Source organism: Erpetoichthys calabaricus, chromosome 5, assembly GCF_900747795.2.
Source record: "Erpetoichthys calabaricus chromosome 5, fErpCal1.3, whole genome shotgun sequence".
NCBI classification, from domain to species: Eukaryota; Metazoa; Chordata; class Cladistia; order Polypteriformes; family Polypteridae; genus Erpetoichthys; species Erpetoichthys calabaricus.
The window spans coordinates 200,955,343-200,978,138 of NC_041398.2; the positions used below are offsets into that span (position 1 = coordinate 200,955,343).

The following is a 22,796-nucleotide window of genomic DNA, read 5'->3' on the forward strand; positions in this document are numbered from 1 at the left end:
ATTCAGATATTTTCTTGTATCCATCCCCTGACTTGTGCTTTTCAATCACCTTTTCACGGTTAGTCCAATACTGACTAACTACAAGTGGAACCTTCCAGGTACAGATGCATTTAGACTACAATCAAATGAAACCCTTTGACTGCAATTTAACTAATAATATGATGTTGAAATCTCTGAATTTCCACATGGGATTAATAAAGTTATTTAATTTAATCTAATAAAACCAATTGGCCTCACAAGTCTATATTTAGGTGTGTCATAGTAAGGAGGGTGAAAACTTGCGTAAATCAATTATTTTGTGTTTTATTCTTGTAATTATGGGGCTTACCCCTGCTCACTTCGCTTGCCAACCCCCATGGCCCGCGCTACACGCCAGCCACTTCGTGTCCCTGCCACTCGTGTTGTGAAGAGGGGGGCTGAACGCACCCCAAGGAGACGCGGTCGCTCCTCTGAAACACCCTCTTCAAACAGTGATACAATGGGAAACAAATACGTTTTTTTTTTTTTTTTTTACCTCCTCTTTGCTCGATCAGCTGCTGGCTTCTTGCTGCTGCCATTCCGCAGCACTTCGAACATTTAAAAGCCTGTACAGCAGTGGTCTTTGTCATCTACTCTTCGTTTTTATTTCCGGCCCCGGGCATGGTTAAATCTGTTGGCGCAAAGTCTCGTCTCACGAGACACGAGTTCTTGATATTGTTTTACTTCATAATTTAAAAACGGAATTTAAGAATCTGAAAAATCTAACAACATCACATTAAAGTTTGGAGTCTTTCTTTTCAGAATTTATCAAACATATATATGTAGGTTTTAAAAGAAGCCCAATTTAAAGCGTCACAAAAGAGTCCTTACACATACATACATACATTCAGGTAGTCCCCAGGTTACGGACATCCGACCTACAACATACAAACGGGGCCGCAGCTGCGACACATGCGCCTCAGTAACTGCCGCTCTGTCATCTTCGGCCTGGGGACGCTGCAAGCGGTGGCTGGACGGAGGCTGGAGAGGGTCGATTTCGCGGCTCGCGCAGCGTAGTGTCCGTCGGGCGGCTCCCGGCAGCAAGCGGTTTCACTGCCTGCCCACCACACACGGCTGCTCCGTTTGTTCTAGGTGTGGAGCTGGTAATGCTGCAAGTGGTGACCCTGTTGTGGCTGAACGGAGGCCATTGAGGGTGAACGGGAAGGCAGCATTGTAGTGTGCCGCAGATGGCTGCGTGTTGAATGGGGGCAGTGGTGCAGCGGACACTGCAGGCAGCATACTGTAGGGGAGGTGACTGATGTGGGCTGGTGATGAACCGCCCCTCGCTGCCCCCATTCATTCTCAAAAGCAAGCTTGCTTGTACTGTTACGCACATAGCAGGAAGTGGTCTCTTGTCAGTACAGGGTGGTCCAGATCTAATTTTGCAGATCCAGATCATCTGGATGACTTTGATTTATGCGGGGACGATTCCAGTTCGACGAGAAGATGATTCTTCATGTCGTTAGTTCGCACACTTTTTGATGGTCCAGGATTTTTCAGGTGATTTTCTATGTAATAAACTGAACAAGTTATAGCGTAATGAAAATTGCATAATTAGATCTGGACCACCCTATACATCAGACGTGTTGGCGACTGGTGCCTAATCTGCTGTGATAGCGTGTACAGTGCTGTACAGAAGAGCTCATCTTAACCTTTTGTCTTCACCCTTCAAGAATGTCTCTGAAACACAAATCTGATGCAACTGCTGGTGCTACAGTAAAGAAGAGAAAAACCATCACCATTGAAAGTAGAAATAATAAAAAGGTCAGAAAGAGGCGAAACTCCATCATTCATTGGCAGAGCACTTGGTTACAGTCGGTCAACAATAACATTTATTAAAGTAATGTACCTGTTCCGACTTACATACAAATTCAACTTAAGTACAAACCTACAGTCTGGGGCTGCCTATATATAAAATATACACACACACATACACATACAGTGGAACCTCAGTTTGCGAGCATAATTTGTTCCGGAAACATGCTCTCAGTCCAAAGCACTCGTATATCAAAGTGAATTTCCCCATAACAAATAATGGAAACTCAGATGATTAGTTTTGGGTTGTGAAACGATTCATATAAAAATGATTAATACAAAATATAAAGTAAAAATACATAAAACAAATTAACCTGCACTTTACCTTTGAAAAGAATCATGGCTGGTGTGAGAGAGTTTCTAAACTCTTGTGGGATTCCACCCAATGGAACGACATGCGGAAGAGCGTCACAAAGCAATTGCAGTCTCCCAGTGCTGTAGCAGTTTGCCGTAAAAGCGAATCCGAAAAGATCGTGGACATGCTATAAGCGCCTGATGTCGATGGGTGATGCAAGGAACATTACAAATGCGCAGGGCACAATACTACTTGGCCACGACCCTGCCTGACTGCCGTGTCTGTGTATATGAGAGTGGCAGATCCTGCTACAATAAATAACTGCACTGTTGCTGTTTCAAGCTGAATAAAGCTGGTGTTGCTAAAGTACTGAGACTCAGCTTCATGTTTTGGGGTGCAAGACGGGGACTCGCACGTCACAGCACACACGCACACACAGTCACAATGCTGTAGTAAACACTCGTACGAATGTTGACTATATGAGTGAGGCACGCGGACTCATATGGAGAATAGGAGACGATTGCCCACAATCCCGCAGCGAGAGAGAGAGAGAGAGAGAGAGAAGAACCTTCAGCTCAGTTGTGATCACATGACGCTCAGCAGACAAAGCGTATACATACTACTCATATTGCAAGACCTCGCTCGTTTGTCAAGTCAAAACTTATTAAAAATTTTAGTTCGTCTTGAAAACACTTGTAAACCAAGTTACTCGCAAAGCGAGGTTCCACTATATATATATATATATATATATATATATATATATATATATATATATATATATATATTAGATATAGAGAGAATAGATTAGTTTAGACCAAATTTCAGAGATCTGTTTTCACTTAAACATTTAAAAAATCTGTTGATATGTATCAACTAACTAAATCCCCTGATTTCAATGTTGTGTAACAAGAAAATGTGAGAACTTTCATGGGGAGAATTCTTTCTATAGGTAATGTATTACAGTATGTGTCATATTTCACCATTTCAATTTTAGTAAATTCATTAAGTTTAATGTATATACATAAAAATGACAGTTGTATAGCAAGACTTTGGTATCTATTAAATAATGTAACTTTAATTTTTCTTACTATTATTGAAAGGCCCAAAAAACAACTTTAAAATACAAAATCAAGAATCAACAGCCTAATTAAAGTACAATAAAATACAGATAAAGTTTATTTGGTAATGCCATTGTTATAATGCAAAATAATCTTTATTCATACTTTAAACTATTAAGTACAGAAAATGACAAAATACAAGAATTTCTCACCTATTTTAGTAGTTTGCCTCAACTTATCTTAAGTTTTTTTATTATTATAAGCATGTATATATTCAATATTACATTATTTCAAATAAATGAGGCAAATGTAGTTAAATCATGCCTTTTAAACAATTTTTAATTGCAGCAAATACATCACTATTCAAAGATGAATGAAAATTATGTATTATAAGTGTAACAGACAGCAGTCATTGTCCTTCTCTTTGAAGGTCACATACAGTAAGGCACTTCAAGAATGCTGTTCATCCTCAATGTACAGCTTGGCAGATGAGGAATTAAAAAACACTCTTGGTGCTTATATGTTCTCAGAAGCATGCGTAACTGAACCACAAATGACATCAACTTCAGCTCAAAGAAAACATTATGGCGACATAAGTACTGTTTGAATACTTTAACTCAATATGCACTAATGCATAAAAGTTTCCACTATACATACAGTATCTTGCATATTGTTAGGATTATTACATTAAATAAGTTATAGTCATTCTAATGAGCTCCTTCTCTTAATACAAGTTTATTTTATATAAACAGTTTTTTTTCTCAATATGATATGGAAATTCTTTGAAATGCTACAGAGCTTCTTCTGCTTTTGGTTTAAAAGCTAGCAGGCTTTTGGCTTCAGCTGGCAATTTTAGCTGTGATGCTCTAGCTGCAAAACTAACATGGCAAACTTGTTGAAAAAGATTTAAAAAAAAAAACTTTCGTTGAATAATAAATCAGACTTTTACTTTATTGTTTTGTATAAGTGCTGACATTTCACTAAAATTAATAATAAGGGTTGTTTGCTGACGAGGATCTAATAAAGATAGAACTTTAAAAGATTATAATCCTTGAAATAAACAAAAATGGAATTAAGATTCTCTTGTTAATCAAAATATTAGTTATTATGACTTCTTGTTCTTAATACAGATGAAACTGCACATATCAAAAAGAAGTTGGCATCCACAAATTACAAACTTTCCTAATATGCAGCTCACAAAGAAAATGCTTAATAGTAGAATTTTTTCCAAAATAGAAGCTAGGTTAACTGAAATAAGTTTCTTACCGGAGTTAAATCCATATAGGAGTCCAACTTTTTTTTCAGAGATGTATTCTCTTGCTTCAACGTGGTCAATTTCTATTTGGAAGAATAAAATATACAGTATTATATTACATACATACACTCAAACATAATACACACTATGTAAGTTACATTTAGTGACTAGAATATACCCGAGTGGACTACAAAATTAACATGAAACTTTTTACCTCAGACAAATTTAGTAGTGCCTGATGTGACAAGGAATTGTCCATGCCACTTGTGTTTAACTTCTTCTGTGGAAAAAACAGAAAAAGAAACAAAAATGTTTACATTTCAGTCAGGTGATGATATTGAAGTTATTTAAATTGGCAAAAAACTGGAAATTAGAAGAAGAATAATAACAAACAATACCATATACTGTACTCATACCACAAAGCACTTTAGTAATGCAAATAAAACAGAAAAACATTATATATTATGCACCTTTGGAAACAAAGTAATCAGTAATAAAAAAAAGGTTTTCTGGCATTATACAAAAAGATGCCAACGCAAAAAGAAAAAATCCAATTATGTACTGTAAACATTTTTCATGATACTGTGTACATTTCTTCTTTTCTTTTTTATCTTGGTTTAATTACTGCAAGAAGTAAAAGATTATCAATGGTTGCTGATGTCATTAATAGCAGCCGATTATAAAATCTCTGCTCCAATAGCCCTAAAAACAAAAAGTACATAAATATTCTGTATCCAACAGATGCCATCAAGTTAGGTGGGAGAAATAGGAAGTTTTTGAACCCACTGCACTAACTTAAAAATTTTTGGAATCCAATTTATGATAACCCTATAGACTTTTACGTCAGATTGTTTTACACTGTGAAGCTGAATACGCACCTTAAAAAAAAAATGAGGCGTGTTAAATATAGCTGAATTTTACAACTGGCTGACTGGCATTTCTAACAAAATAAAGCTTGCCACAGATCATGCCAAATCATGCTGAAATAAAAAGCAGAACATTTATAATGCAGTACCATTTACAAAAACAAACATGTCGCTTGCAAGCTTGGATTAGCACTATTTAAATCTGGAGGTATAAAAACATTTTACTTGTAAGGACTGTTAACTGAAGCATGACAAAATATTAAGATGATGTTCTCTGAAGATGGACATACAGTATATCATAATCATCTGTAGTTATTAGGCGATCTTTTGAGTATTTAAACACTAACCTCACAAGACCGTATTCTATGGATTAAATCAGTTGATTTGGCTTTTAAAAAGTCCATGTTCTGCAGCCTATTTTCTGCTTTTGCCATTTCAACGGCCTGAGCATCTTCAGTCTTGCCAAGGTCTCTAAAAAGGCAAGAATAACCCAAAAAGATACAAATTAATTTAACAATACTCCTAATAAATCTATACTTCAGTTTTTACAACATAAGCAAAATACAGCAGCCCAAGAAGATGGTAGACTTTGTTAGGTTTAAAACTAACTTTAATAGCTGACTTCCATAAATCCAACCCTAAACCACATTTAAACATCATCCTAGTTCATTATCCATCCATTTTCCAACCCGCTGAATCCGAACACAGGGTCACGGGGGTCTGCTGGAGCCAATCCCAGCCAACACAGGGCACAAGGCAGGAACCAATCCCAGGCAGGGTGCCAACCCACCGCAGCGGCTTTATCAAATACACTGAAATTAACCGCATATCGTTCATAAATTTAATGCATGTGATTGTAATTAACCTGTAACAATATAATGGTCCACAGAATGGTCAAACTATTCTAAATACCATAACTGCTTTAGCCTTCTTCTGTCAGCTGCTCCCGTTAGGGGTTGCCACAGCGGATCATCTTTTTCCATATTACTCTCACTGCACGACTCGGAGTATTTATATCACTGTATCTGAGTGTGAATCACAGATCTACAGCGATTGGAAAGAGAATTATGGGTATAAAGTATCAAGCATTCGCTGCCTCAGCCATTCACTATTTGAACTGCTCTCATCCGACCAACGCTTCACAGCCTTTCCTGTTCGGACCTCACGGTTCACAAACAGTTTCATCCCAAGAACTCTAAACGCACTCAATCAGTCCATCAAGTGCTCCTTGTAGAACTTTTTGTACTTGCAAGTTACCGTGAGGTAATTGTACTTATGATACAGTTATAATATTGCACAACCTGAGCCACTTTATAAAAGCGCGTATTTACATATGATGACAATATCATTTTTAAGATGAAATGCAGCAAAATATGTTGATTATATTATACAGATAAAACTAACTTTAACTACACGGTGCCGCAGCACTAGCGAGCTTGAGCTTCGTTCACGGTTTGTTCCTGCCTCGCGCTGTATTCATGCTGTGACTGGCGCGACACTGGAAGGATAGATGGATAGAATAATTAAACATTACGAAGATATTTTGATGTTCCTTAAAAGTTTTGAAGAATCAACGTTCTAAGCTTACAGATGGCTTAACATCTATTACAGAGCTGATTGTGTGGCGATTGGGTAATTGGAGAAAGAAAAGTAAGGACAGGAATTGGGGGTTAGTACGTTTGAAAAAGTCAGTACTTCTGTAATAAAGCATTGCATTGAAGGTTGCGTATGGCGCAGCAAGCATCCTGCTGTAAGACATGAACAATCACTGCGCCACCGTGTTTCCATGTTTAATAACATGCTTTAACTCATATCATCATGAAAATGATATCACATATACTTCTCAGTATTTTAATTATTCAGAGCTATAATATTACGAATGTAATGGATTCTGTGTCCTGTCAGAGGAAGAGCACGTAGTGATTCAGGCACATAGAGCACATATAAGATCAAATACACAACAAAGCATTTAACGTGCTACTTTAGTTACGATGGGATTTGAGAAACTAGTAAATTAAACGATTTTAAGATGAAGTTTATGATGTTCTACTTTAATGACAAAATAAACTGTGATTAAAGTGGAAATTTCGAGATTAAAGTTGACATTTCGTGCTTTTTTCACACTGTGTGCCTTTTTTTTCCACTGTACCCTAATAAGCTTTCATATGACACTCAGACGGTGGGCTACGAGTTGCCTTTTCACGCCGACTTTGATATGTGACAACTTCTTTTTTATTTCAGGCACTGTGCGACTTTGTGAACTTGAGCTTTCGAGTTTCTCCGACACGCTATGTCACTCGATCAACTTCCTTTTGTTTATTATATTACTGTTTAAACCAACAAATAGTACGTTTTTCTTTGCCTCCATTTGGTATTTGCTGAAATTCTTCTATTTTTCTTCGTACTTTTGCCATTGCCTTTTCACAGAACGCTGGGCATAAGGGCTATTTATATTGATTTGCATATTCAAAGAGGCGTAATTCTGGGAGGAGTTGGGGCGGAACACCAGGTGCGTGCACGTGCGTTTATTTCCATGCTGAGCGGGATTTATGTAGCGGAAGAACGCGGAAGTTGGCGAACGCACAGATTCCTGCATCTGGATTTTTCTGTGCGTAAGCACATTTCGGGTTTTGTGCTTACATCATGTTATAGTTCGAATTCTACACACGGCATTATGCATGAGGCCCCAGGTGATTACTTACAACTAAATCTGCTTACCCCCCCCCCCCCCCCGCTGGTTACAGTTACCTGTCTAAACCCCGTCTGACGGGCAGAGGTGGTGGATTGGCGGTGGTTCAGCGTGATTGTCTTAAAGTAACCACTGTTGATTTTCACAACATTACGTCTTTTGAATACCTGGTTGTTAAAATCACTGGAAAGGCTTCGCTGCACATTATATTAATCTACAGACCTCCTAAGCTTCAGCTGGATTTTTTTCTCTAAACTTTTGAAATACTCACTCTTGTCTGTGGCATGTCTACTGCTGTTATTTTACTTGGTGACCTTAATATTCATGTGGATTCTGACTGTCCATCTGCTTGTGAGCTACATTCAGTACTGGATTGTTTCAGTTTTGTGCAGCATGTTGGTTTTTCATCCCATGCTAAGGACCATATTCTGGATCTTGTATGTTCCACTGGTCTGCAGAATGTCTGTACATCCGGTACTGTTATTGGTATCTCCGATCACAAGCTGATTGAATTTAGCTTCACTTATCCCCTCCCTAAAATAAGTCTAAAATAACCTATCATAATATCAAGAACATTGATCAGTTATCCTTCTCTATGTCTGTTGGTGCTTCCTGTCTCCATGTTGTTTCTGGGTTGTCTTGCCCTATGCAGATTTTATCTATATATAATTCCACATTGTCACAAATTTTGGATCATTATGCCCCTATTAAATCCTTGGCTGTTCCTAGTACCCGGTCATCTCCATGGTTTACAGCAGAATTGCGTACCATGAAACAACCTGGTCGCCGCTTGGAAAGACTCTGGAAGAAGACTGGTCTGGCTGTTCACGCCTTGGCTTACACCGAACACCTGAAGGAATACAGGTGTGCCTTATCGGCGGCACGTTCAAAGTACTATTCCACTCTTATTGACTTTGGTACTTGTCACCCTAGATCTCTTTTTAATACAGTTAACAGACTTTGTCAACTTGCTATTAAAAATCCTTATTTCTCTGTTGAGCACTGTAATCTATTTTTAGACTATTTTCAGTCAAAAATTATGACCATATATCAAAATTTCTCTACTAACCATTCCTCATCTCTGTGAACTGATTATACTTCTAAACCTATAGTTTATTTACCTAAATTTAACCCCACTACACCAACTTATATTGCTGAAGTAATATCTAAATTAAATCAATCCACCTGCCACCTAGATCCTGCCCCTACTTTACTGATTAAGGCTTGCACTGACAAACGTTCTGCCCCCATTTCTCACTTTATCAACTGTAGTTTCCGCACCTGTGTTGTTCCAAGTGATTTAAAAACTGCTGCTGTAACCCCTGTTTTAAAAAAACCTGGCTCAGATCCCTTACAGCTCAAATTTTATCGCTCAATTTCTAATCTTCCATTTATGACTAAGATCTTAGAAAAGGTTGTTGCAGCTCATCGCCATGATTATTTAAATTTGCATAACCTGCTTGAGCCTTTTCAATTGGGATTTAGAGCCCTACATAGCACTGAAACTGCTTTACTTAAGGTAGTCAATGACTTACTTATAACCACAGATTCTGGGATGGCCGCTATTCTAGTTCTTCTTGACTTGAGCACAGCGTTTGATACATTTAACCATAACATTTTACTGTCCCAACTTTCAGCTATTGGTATCTCTGGTACCGCTCTTTCTTGGTTCACATCATACCTCAGTGATCGTCAGTATTACGTCTTCATTAGGGAATACAAATCTGCCACTACTTCATTCACACAAGTTATCCCTCAAGGATCATTTCTCGGTCCAGTCCTCTTCAACATCTATATGCTCCCATTAGGTGAGATAATTCATCAGTATGGTCTGTGCTTCCACTTTTATGCCGATGACACACAACTTTATGCAAGCGTTGATGCAACTGCAACATCTTCGCCTGTTGCACTGACTGACTGCATTCGGGAAATCAATCATTGGATGACAGATATTTTTTTTACAACTCAGTCCTAATAAAACAGAAATCTTATTAGTTGGTACCAAATCTGTCCTCTCTACCCTTCGTGGACTAAAAATTGACATTGATGGGATCCTGGTTCAACCCTCAGCATCAGCCCGTAATTTGGGTGTCATCTTTGATCAGCTTCTTACTTTTCAATCACACATTAGCTTAGTAGTACAGACAGCCTTTTTTCTTCTTCGCAACATTGCTCATCTGCATCTTTCCTCAGTGTGAAAGATACTGAGACACTCATTCACAATTTCATTACTACCTGTCTGGACTATTGCAATGCATTGTTTTATGGCCTCCCGCCTAAATATATCAATAGATTACAATATGTTCAGAATTCTGCTGCTCGTTTACTTACACACACTAAAAAAATCTGCTCACATCACTCCTGTCCTCTATGATTTACATTGGTTACCAGTTTCTTCAAGAATCAAATATAAAATTATCCTTCTCACCTTTAAAGCCCTTCATGGATTAGCCCCTCATTATCTGTCGGAGCTGCTGCTTCCTTACACTCCTCCCCGTGCATTACGATCATTGGACGCTACATTTACTCACTGTACCTAAATACAGGTTAATAACTATGGGTGGCCCAGCTTTCATAGTGATAGCCCCTAAAATTTGGAATTCTCTCCCTCTCAGCCTTCGCGAGGAAAGTCTATTATTAATTTCAAACTCCTGTTAAAAACACATCTTTTCAATGAGTGTTATTCTTTTTCATGTTAATTTCTACCGTCATGTTAACGTTTGTATTGAATTGTAAAGTGTCCTTGAGTGTATGAAAGGCGCTACATACATAAAACATTATTATTATTAGAACTGGTTTGACGAGAAAGATGTTGAAATCCAAAAGAAATTAATGAAGGTGCAACAAAAGTTTGATGAAGGCCTTTGTCTCCACTAACCATAAAGCACTCTGGAAGATCCATTCTATGGTGTCCTGTCAAATTTAGTACTATTCAGATGCTACTGCACAAGATGACTGCAACTATCCTAAGCAGAGATTAACAGATCCCTTTTTCATTCCAATAGCAGTTAAGCAAGGTTGCGCCTTAATACCACCTCTTTTCAACATATGCCTCCATATTATTCTGCTTTTGATCTCTGCACTTTCTCTACAGTGGTATTGAAGTGGAAAACCAATGTGATGAGTTGCTCTTCAACCTACATCACCTTAAGGCCAAGACAAAAGTGACTAAGACAATATCGCCAACATGCATAGACTATGCTACTTTTGCCCATGCCCTAAAAGCAATCCAGACAAATCTGCAATTCTTACAGCAGGCCTACAAGAGTCCCTGAACACTTGGAAAGTCAAAAGTCCTCACCTAAGATGTCAAAACCCAGTCAACAGAATGCAAGAAAATCAACTACTTCCCATATCTCAAAAGTCTAAGAAAACCACTGAACAAGAAATTCAGAACTGCATTGACTGTGCCGTTTGGTATTTGTGAAGAATGAACTCCAGAAGGAATTTAAGATAATAATCTGCAAAGCCACTTGCATGACTACTCTCCTGTAAGGTCTCTCCTGGGGAGACCTAATCTACCTACAGTTGCAACCTGAAAATGCTTAGACGCATTTACTAGGATACAAAGTTGACTGGCAGTGAAGCCAAAAGGTGCAAATTCAGCTCTGCTCAATGGGCCACTACATCAGAATGTGGAACTCTCATCTATTCAAGGTCACAGAAATCAGGGTGGACAGCAGAAGCTGTTCAAAAACACCCTCAGTGACCATCTCACCTTAGGAAAACTAAAAGTAACTGCCTGGGTGATCGCAGCAACAGAATCTCCCGTAATGTGTTGTACAGTTCGTTAAGTTCATTTTAGGACCATTTGCCTAAAGAAGCAGATTTGGCAAAAGCAGGAGGATAATCTAGATTTGCCAAAGTTAATGTCAAGCACACACTCATGCTCCCAACCTCAACTATCTAAGGTCACAAAAAAACCCTGACTGATGCCATTCTCATTTCCAGTTACCATCAATAATTAGAATTAATAAAAGTTTTGTCACTTAGTTTAGGCAGTTAACATATGAATCCACAATTACAACTCATTTTTAAGTAAATGTCTGCATGCTCTAACAAGTCACTCACTGCTCTTAAAATATTATTGTTTTTAGTAAAGAGTGGACAGGTAATAGCAGCTATTGGAACGTTTAAATTGTTGGCCATTCACTGTGGTAATATAGCCATTTAGCTTTTCAACCTTTTTTCCACAGTACGTACTGCTGAATAACACTCGGGTAACATACTGCATGTTAGGCCCTTGTTTATCTAAATAGGTGATGCTCAGCAGAGACTATTAGCTGTTAATTAGGTTTAACTGGTAGCTATGTGGTAACTAGCTACTTAAGCAGCTATAAAACAGTAATACTATTGTTCCATCTCTTAAACTACTTCTATAAGATGTGCCTTAGTCATTTACTACTTTATCAAGCAGTATTTCTGCATCTGATAATCAGCTCTATATTAGGTGTTTAGTAGAAGTACTGCTAGTTGTGTGTTTCAGCCTATTTCTGACCGTGCTTCTAAAGAGATGGTTTTCTAATAATGCCTTATATTGCTTTCAGGATACTAGACATGTCCCTAATACAGGACATCACATAATGTCAAATACAGTGTGTTTTAAAACTCTACTATTTTTACTTGGAGAACCACACTACTTCTCCACCATTTGGCATCTGTATGACTCTATATAACAACAAATAGCCACATCTGTAGCTAGCTACAGAGTTAACCTATACATTCAATCTCCATGTGTAGCCCCATTCTGACACAACAAATTGTTCTTTTTCTAATGTTTTGCAATCAGTTCTTAATCACATATCACCTGTTCTGTATGTCATTTCTGCCTTTAATGGGACCACAACTGCTGAATATGATTATCACTACAGTATATGAAAAACTCTTATTCATAATATTCATACACACAGTACTACTACTTGTTAATAAAGAAATATCATTTTGACATATCTCCCACAAATATAAGCATCTAACCCATAAATTTTCTGCTTTATTCAGTAAACTTTTCTGTCCATTGTAAAATTTATTTCACCCGCTTTGGGAAAATGCATCATCAGTCTGTGTCTAAACAGATACAATGCAAGTATTCGTCCTTAATGTTTTGAAAGTCTAATATGCCAATAAAAGTTTGAAATGTTTGTATACTAATATTTTTTCTCTCACACATAAGAGAGCTTAGATATCACATTAGCTGTCTTTTAAAACATTACTTACTCCTGTAAACTTCGGTGCAGTACCAAAGCAGTAGTCATCTGTTTCTTCAGGAGAGTTAGCTGTTGATCCAGTTCTTGGTTATTCCTTTCTGCTGCACAAACTTCATTTGTCAGGTCATCCATTGCAGCCATAAGACTACAAAGAAAACATGAGGTTTAATAATAATAATAATTCTTTACATTTATAAAGTGTTTTTCTCACTACTCAAAGCGCTCAGCAATTGCAGGTTAAGGGCCTTGCTCAAGGACCCAACAGAGCAGAGTCCCTATTGGCATTTAAAGGATTCGAACCGGCAACCTTCCGATTGCTATTGCAGATCTCTAGCCTCAGAGCCACCACTCCGCCTTTATAAAATATTTAAAATATTATCTACTTAAATAATTTAACAGATGCTGGATCTTTGACTGCACATAAAATGACAAATACACTATGTGGAATAATATTTTCATATATATTATTTCATTTCTCAAGGGAATACCCTACTACAAATGATTTTATTTATATGTTACTTACCCCATGTAGTTTATATTGTATATATTTGCATTTTAGGATTTTTTTTTTTATTTCAATGTATACAGAAAGAAAGTTGAAGTGTTGCCACACTTTGTTTCAAGATTACTGCAAGGAAGACAATGCACTGTAATGTGTTTCAATTTCAGATATCAAATTAAATAAAATTTGAAATACAACACGGAGAAGCCCACAGGATGATTTAAATATTATATATTAAACGCCATACAAAAATAAAGCCTTTATTTTTGATACAAAAAAAAAAAAAAAAGATGTAATAAGATGGGGTCCTTTTTAGCAAAGCAATTTTCTAACTATAGTACAAAAGCTTAAAAACAAAAAAGAAGAAGAAATTATAACATCTGTGCCTAAACATATCAATATCTGATAGTTTTATTATAAGTTAATTAAGAAAGTATACCCCTATGTAAATTATATTTGCATTTGAAAAATGTTTACTTCTACACATAAAAGGAAAGAATACTGAATGAACACAATGCAGTAGTACAGTGCATAAGATAATTTGATAACACCATGACGCTATTGCCTATTGATTAGCAGAACAAATCCCTACACTTCATTTTATGGTATAAGTAAAACAGTTTCTGTTCATATATCTCCATACAGTTTTAGGGCGAGTCCTGCATTTACAAAACAACATTTCTGATTGGATATTTGGCATTAAGTCACATTGATTTAATGTTTCCACAGAACTCTACAGAAGGTTCATCATTTGCTCTACTGTCTGATTTTCATGGAAAGAAACTAAAAAAGTACAACAGATATTTGGAGAATATCTAGTTTGAAAACTTCAGGGTTGTTCTCTTGGCCTCACCTGAGCTGCAGTATTTCTGAGAACCAAGTGTGATGTGTTTAGAATTAGAATTAACACTTTAAAATGTGAATTCTCCATTCTGTAACAGAAAAGTGTAGCTTACTCTCTGAAGATACAAGATGAGCAGTTGCTCCAAATGAAGAGGTTAAAGTAGGTTGCGATCTTGCTCACTAGATTAATCACACATCACAAATCAGGAGCAAACCATGAACCAATTTGGTATAAATATGAGTGGGAACAATTAGATGGTTCACTCAGAGTGAAATTTCTAAAACCATTAAAAGGTTTCATGAATATGGAGCTCAAATTAGAAGCCTTGATTTAAACAGCACAACGGTTCTATTTACTTAACATGGTCCAAATGATAGCAAGTCTGTTGTTATGACGGACAAACCAACTAAATGTGTGATGTGTGTGCAAATATCACATTAAGTGTGTTAAAAATAAACATAACTTCTTGCAGATTATCTGTTACTCAATTAGCCATTTTTGTCAAAAAAAAAAAAAAAATTGTGCACTCCAGCGCCAAACTACTATTACACTACTACTGCGAGGTATGCTGCAAGATATGCACATTGGAACAACTACTTTGTGTTAGTGTATAGCACTCTTCCCCAGCATTTTTGAAGTCACAGTGTTCGTTACATACCTTCAGTTTTAATAGTATTTTGTAGCTTTTCTCTTTTGTTATAATTAGTCTATTATACATTGTTATGGATGATAAATGTATGCGTGTGGTGTTTGAATAGTCATAAAAAACATAAAATTGTTAAACATTTAAGAAACAGCAAAAGTTCTTTTTAAGTATTGCTTCAGTTTAACAGAGTAGAAAGAACAACAGTGAACGATATAAAGCGTGATGCCAACAAAATTGAAAAACATGTCAAAAATGGAAACCACTAATACAGAATAACATTACCGTCAATGTTCTTCTGTATTGTAATTTTATTTTAAATTCTATTATATTTTGTTAATATATTGTGAAGTATAGGCAGCCTTTGATGAACTATGCAGGAACAGAAAGGGTGGAATGAATGCTATAAGTGATGGGACTGGGTGAAGGGCTTTTGTTCTGTATGCGGCGGACACGCCTCTTAGGAGATGAGTGACAGGATAAGTTTGCAGAAAAAGGAAGGTGCAGCAGAAGGAAGTTTTGAGAAGGGAGTCAGGAGGCAATAAGCAGGAGTGTTTGTGGTATAGAGAAGGACAGAATGTAAGTGGCAGGAGATAAAATGATGGGTAGGAAAAGCTTTCTTTTATTGTTTTGGAGGTGTGCTCCATAACCCAGATAAGAGTATAAGACAAGGCACTGTTTGTTACGGAACGAAGACTCAAATTAAAACGTGGAATACTCCAGTTCCTCTGAGTTGTATTTGAGTATTACACTGGTTGTTACAATATTATATGAATTAATTAATTTTGTTAGTACTGCATTTTGTTAATAGTTTTTTTTTTTTTTTTTTTTTTAAATAAAGATGACTAGTCGCTAAACTAATCTACTGTATTTCATTTTTAAAGTAGCTGTTCTGTTATCCGTCACCGCCTCAGTCCCGACCCTTGATGGACAACTGAGGTTTTACTGTATATTCTTTTACATCAAATTATATTTTGCCATTTTAGGACATTACTGAACTAGCAATAAAAGTGAATGATACACTGCATCTGGCTATATGTGGCCTATGCCATTAAGAGTTTCAACGGTACAATCAGAATAAATGTGAGCTTGAATGAATTGCCAGCTACATTTGCGAAAAGATACACTCCAGAGTGTAAAATCAAGTTGAACAGTATGTCATCACGTCTATTAAAAAGGAGGTAAACGAACTCCTGTTAAAGCAAGTTCTTTTTCCTGTTTATAATAAAGAACCACATGAGGTGCACATTTCTGTAGTCAATACTCCCAAAACAGTAAATATGCTTAACGATACGGATACTACTCCAGCAGAAATTGTTACCAAAGACGAGACTGCACAGCATCCAACTTCTGACTACAAGTCTAGATGGGTAAATAAAGTAAGTTAACATTGCTATCTAATTGCAAAAGTGCAAACTTGTGGATCTAGCTATTTAGACAATATACCTCACTGCCAGGTTCCACAATATATCATGCATGTGATCATACTAATAAGAGTACTGCTATAAAATTCTCTAAAAATTTGTTTATATAAAATTTCAATGTGTCACAACACTGCATTCTTAATATATTAAAACTGCCATACTGAAACTTGAAGTTATTATAAAACATATTTTGAAGTTATCTGAACCTACTAGCATTAGAAAGCAAACCTTATTATTTTGTTTTAACATACAAACACAAATAAAACAAATACACACACAACTTTCATACCTGCACAGAGAAGTATCCTTGGCACTGAGTGCCACTGTAGTTCCTTCTAAAGCATTCAGACAGCCGAGGGCTGTCTTAGACAGTACATTAGAAGATAAACCAACAGCCTCCAACAGCAACTCCTGGTTGTAACTACCTAAATGAAACAAAAGTTAAATATCATATCAAATGCAAGGTTCTACTGCTACTGCGGTGGGTTGGCACCCTGCCCAGGATTGGTTCCTGCCTTGTGCCCTGTGTTGGCTGGGATTGGCTCCAACAGACCCCCGTGACCCTGTGTTCGGATTCAGCGGGTTGGAAAATGGATGGATGGATGGATGGTTCTACTGCTATCCAAAATTTATTTTTACACCAGAAACCTTATGTAAACAACAAAATGTCTGTAAGCACCATACTTTAATGCATTTTTAAAAGGTAAAATGCAAAAAAAAAAAAAAAAACTTAGGAACTCATTATCGCTAGCCCATTAAATTTTATCATTCAACCCTGCTTGTTAAGTTATACCAGATGCATTCTGTACAGTATCTTCCTAAAGTTTTCAGAGGTTATAAACATTTTCAGATGTTACAAGATAGTCCCTTATCTTACACCAATGTAAAATTTTATTGTAAGCTAAAATACACAAAAGAAGAAATATGTACCAGAAAAGGTTTATTTTATATATTATATATATATATATTGCATCCGGAAAGTATTCACAGCGCATCACTTTTTCCACATTTTGTTATGTTACAGCCTTATTCCAAAATGGATTAAATTCATTTTTTTACTCAGAATTCTACACACAACACCCCATAATGACAACGTGAAAAAAGTTTACTTGAGGTTTTTGCAAATTTATTAAAAAATAAAAAAAACTGAGAAATCACATGTACATAAGTATTCACAGCCTTTGCTCAATACTTTGTCGATGCACCTTTGGCAGCAATTACAACCTCGTCTTTTTGAATTGGATGCCACAAGCTTGGCACACCTATCCTTGGCCAGTTTTGTCCATTCCTCTTTGCAGCACCTCTCAAGCTCCATCAGGTTGGATGGGAAACGTCGGTGCACAGCCATTTTAAGATCTCTCCAGAGATGTTCAATCAGATTCAAGTCTGGGCTCTGGCTGGGCCACTCAAGGACATTCACAGAGGTGTCCTGAAGCCACTCCTTTGATATCTTGGCTGTGTGCTTAGGGTCGTTGTCCTGCTGAAAGATGAGGTCAAGAGCGCTCTGGAGCAGGTTTTCATCCAGGATGTCTCTGTACATTGCTGCAGTCATCTTTCCCTTTATCCTGACTAGTCTCCCAGTTCCTGCCACTGAAAAATATCCCCACAGCATGATGCTGCTGCCACCACCATGCTTCACTGTAGGGATGGTGCCAGGTTTCCTCCAAATGTGACGCCTGGCATTCACACCAAAGAGTTCAATCTTTGTCTCATCAGACCAGAGAATTTTCCTTCTCATGGTCTGAGCGTCCTTCAGGTGCCTTTTGGCAAACTCCAGGCGGGCTGCCATGTGCCTTTTACAAGGAGTGGCTTCCGTCTGGCCACTCTACCATACAGGCCTGATTGGTGGATTGCTGCAGAGATGGTTGTCCTTCTGGAAGGTTCTCCTCTCTCCACAGAGGACCTCTGGAGTTCTGACAGAGTGACCATCGGGTTCTTGGTCACCTCCCTGACTAAGGCCCTTCTCCCCCAATCACTCAGTTTAGATGGCCGGCCAGCTCTAGGAAGAGTCCTGGTGGTTTCAAACTTCTTCCACTTACGGATGATGGAGGTCACTGTGCTCATTGGGACCTTCAAAGCAGCAGAAATTTTTCTGTAACCTTCCCCAGATTTGTGCCTCGAGACAATCCTGTCTCAGAGGTCTACAGACAATTCCTTTGACTTCATGCTTGGTTTGTGCTCTGACATGAACTGTCAACTGTGGGACCTTATATAGACAGGTGTGTGCCTTTCCAAATCATGTCCAATCAACTGAATTTACCACAGGTGGACTCCAATTAAGCTGCAGAAACATCTCAAGGATGATCAGGGGAAACAGGATGCACCTGAGCTCAATTTTGAGCTTCATGGCAAAGGCTGTGAATACTTATGTACATGTGCTTTCTCAATTTTTTTATTTTTTAATAAATTTGCAAAAATCTCAAGTAAACTTTTTTCACGTTATCATTATGGGGTGTTGTGTGTAGAATTCTGAGTAAAAAAATGAATTTAATCCATTTTGGAATAAGGCTGTAACATAACAAAATGTGGAAAAAGTGATGCGCTGTGAATACTTTCCGGATGCACTGTACATGTATGTATGTATGTATTATATATATATATATATATATATATATATATATATATATTATATATATATATATATATTATATATATATATATATAAAATCCCTGTGTAATAAAGGCATATTACCGACGCGCACGCCTGTATTACTGCCAGAGAAAATTAAAAGGTATATTATGGACGTACAAGCCAGCGGACGTACAAGATGGTATCCTTCAATAAGGGCGCGCACAAAAAGGTGAGCCTCAAAAGGGCGACCTCAATTGGGCGCAGCGAATAAAGGCGCGCGTAAATAAAGATCTGCACCTTTCTTGCTCTTCACATATTCCAGAGCCATTTGAACTAAATTATCTACGAACGCCTTTATTCGCCGCGCTCAATTGAGGTCGCCCTTATTGAATAGAGCCGTACAAGACAGTATTACTGTCACAGAAAATTAAAGACACACAATACACGGCGGCAGCCCATGAAGAACGGTCAGCTCAGCAAGTAAAAATCAACAAAAGAAAGGCTGAAAGAAAGAAAAATACGACCAACAAAAAGAATGAGGTCAAAGTCCCTTGCCATTTAATATAGACTGTTCCTACTAATGTTTATGCACTACTGTTCTAGCGCCCGTTATTGTAACGGGCTAAATGACTAATATATATATATATATATATATATATATATATATATATATATATATATATATATATATATATATATATAAAGCTTCAGGCAGTAATATTCAATTTCAGCAAATTAATATTTGGCCTGGTCACCCTGTGTCACATTAACAGTACACTGTTTATGAGCCACTTTGCCCATTTTTTTTGGCAGATTACACCCAGTTTATTTAATTTTTTAAATGCTAACATGTGTAAATTACACCATAGATTCTCAATCGGATTGAGGCTGTGACATTGACTGAGCATCTCAAATGCATTCAGTCACCTTTGCTTACTCAAGCCATTCTAAAGCTTATTTTTTTCCCTGCTGAAAGGCAAATTTTCTCCCAATCTTTAAATTTTTTAATACAAAAAGACAAGCCTCCTTGGTACATTTTCCAGTACTATGTTCCTGCAATTTTTCATTAATTCTAAAAAGTTACCATGGCCTTGCAAATAAGAATCCACACAAAAAGAAGCTGTTGTCACAGTTTACAGTCCCTCCCTTTCAAAGATCCAAGAAGACAATGGGAAAAAGATCTCTTAATCAATATATCAGAAAAGGAGTGGAAAACAGCAATGCAGAGACTTCACTTGTGTTCCATATGCGCAAAGCATACAATTATTCAACTCAATTATATATTGAGCACCTTTGTCTCGCCTAAAACTGTCCAAAATGTTTCCAGGGCAAGATCCAACCTGCGAATGCTGCAATGAAGTCCCAGCCTCACTGGGTCACATGTTTTGGGCCTGCACCAAATTAACATCATTTTTGACCTAAATTTTTAAGTGCCTTTCAGACAGCCTTGGTGTCACAATCCCTCCTAACCCATTAACAGCTGTGTTTGGTGTTCTTCCAGATGGGTTTAAAGTTGAGAAGGACAAACAAACTGATTGCATTCACTACACTTTTGGCACGCAGACTTATTTTGCTAAACTGGAAGAATCCTAACGCTCCTCTTTTAAGTCAGTAGGTAACCAATGTTTTATACTATTTGAAATTGGAAAAAATAAAATATACAGTTACAGGTTCTGTACAGAATTTTTTTAAAACCTGGCAGGATAAAATAAATAAAATTTTAGAATAAGCTCTTAAAGCACCGAGGAAACAATTATCTCCGCATCTCTTTTTCCTCTCCATTCATCTCTACTGGCCTATTAAACTCATCAATTTAGGTACAGTATGTCTACAAGCCTTAAGTTTTACTCTGTTGGCCATGCTCGCTCTCGGGGTTTTGGGGTTGAGTTTTTTTTTCTCCCCCAATCCTATTATTTGTAAAAATTGATTGATTTGTATGAATGATTACAATAAAATTAATTAAAAAAAAAAAAAAAAAAAAAAAAAAAAGAAGAAGCTGTTGTGACCATAATTCACTGTATGGATAGGGTTTCCAGGTTGAATTTTGTGCTTTGACTATTTGGTGATAAAGTTGAATATTGGTTGGATTGGTCTGACTATACGACATTTTCTCAAAAAATAGCTTGCTCTCTCTCATGCTTTTTAACAAGGTCAAAACTGATCTAAACTTACTGTTCTTGAGTAACTGTTCCTCTTATGCAGATGAATATTATGCATAGTTCATAATAAAGTATAGGGGAATGATGCACTGTTACACCACTCTAGCCAACGAACTTTACAGACCTGTTGATTTTTTTAGCCTCCCATTGGCTTCCCTCATAACTGTTCTTGATTGGATGGCAGGATTTGATAATCATCTTTTTCTAGGCAGAATATGAGCAGTTTGATGCCGCTTTCATTTTTTGATTATTGAGCCAGCAGTACTCCATACAGTTAGTACATCTATTAATGTGGCATATTTTTAAATATCCACCTTAATAAAAGAAGGATAGTGTGTGTATGTGTGTCCAGCACTTGCTAGGTTTCTGTCATTCCCAAATATGGTGCATCACATTTTTAGGAATACAATGCATTGCATCTGTCATTCCAATAGATGTCAAATTACAAACAAATTTTATGAATCCCACACCAAAAGGCATATAATAGAGACATGTGCAACGCATAATGAGCTGCAAACATTAATGCTGAGGAGTACGTTGTTTTCTTAGACTTAAATCTTCCGTAAATGGTAAGCACAGCTAGTGTGTGTGTGTGTGTGTGTATGTATATATGTTACAGGTAAAGCCCCAAAACTGGATAAACCTAGCATTACCCAGCTAAAGCTTGCATTGTACATTACTAAAGTTTAACCTCTGAATTTAAGCTGTCCAACTCTTAGCTGCAGGAATCATACAAGTTTTAGAACATGTCAGTTGTTCTTCAAATTTTATCAGTTGAAATGGAATGAAAGACCTAAATTGGTGAAAAGGTAAACAGTATAGGTTAGCAAAAACTGAAAAAGGAAATATTCTGTTGATTACTTAAAAATTCTCCATCTATCTTAAAGCAGATTTGGAACAGGGTGTCTAATAGCGACCCTACCAAACCAGGGTTATGTCAAATGTGTCAAACTGAATAAAAACAGTGTGTTAATTTACATTTAAACATATTGGTACATTTAATAATGGGAAATCACAAAAATGTGAAATAAAGATTACTTCCATGAGTATTCAACCTTGTCTATTAGGTGGTAGGTCTGTCCTGCAGTATCAAAGAACATTACCGTTTCTCCAGACTGGTCCTCCTGGGTCTCCCCTTAAAGGGACAGATACTGTGTAAACAGGCTATAGACTGCCTCACTTTAATAGATGACATATTCATATTTATATTCCAGTAAATCACGATGAAACACTACAAGCCTAATGGAAACTGTGGCCTCCTGGTTGTCCTTTAGGTGACACCGTCCCTTTTCATATATCCTTAATCCAGAAGATCAATTTATCCTTATGTTTACCATAAAACACCCATGTTGCAGCTTCAGAGTGTCAGGCATCTTTGACACTTGATAGGTCTCTTGCTCTCTCATGTCCAGCGTAATCATGGCAGATTCCTCTCAGGAACCACTATACAAT

At 37.1% G+C, this 22,796-nt stretch overlaps 1 protein-coding gene across 1 annotated transcript in view; it reads right to left on the minus strand.

Moving 5' to 3' along the window:
• The window catches only part of haus1 (HAUS augmin-like complex, subunit 1), a 31,541-nt gene that overhangs the window by 5,338 nt on the left and 3,407 nt on the right, over positions 1 to 22,796 (minus strand). Inside the window, exons 3-7 of the mRNA XM_028791186.2 lie at positions 16,903 to 17,038; positions 13,211 to 13,345; positions 5,655 to 5,778; positions 4,656 to 4,721; positions 4,453 to 4,524 (exon numbers count right to left, since the gene is read on the minus strand). Coding sequence (XP_028647019.2) covers positions 4,453 to 4,524; positions 4,656 to 4,721; positions 5,655 to 5,778; positions 13,211 to 13,345; positions 16,903 to 17,038 — 533 coding nt within the window. The remainder of the gene's footprint in view (positions 1 to 4,452; positions 4,525 to 4,655; positions 4,722 to 5,654; positions 5,779 to 13,210; positions 13,346 to 16,902; positions 17,039 to 22,796) is intronic.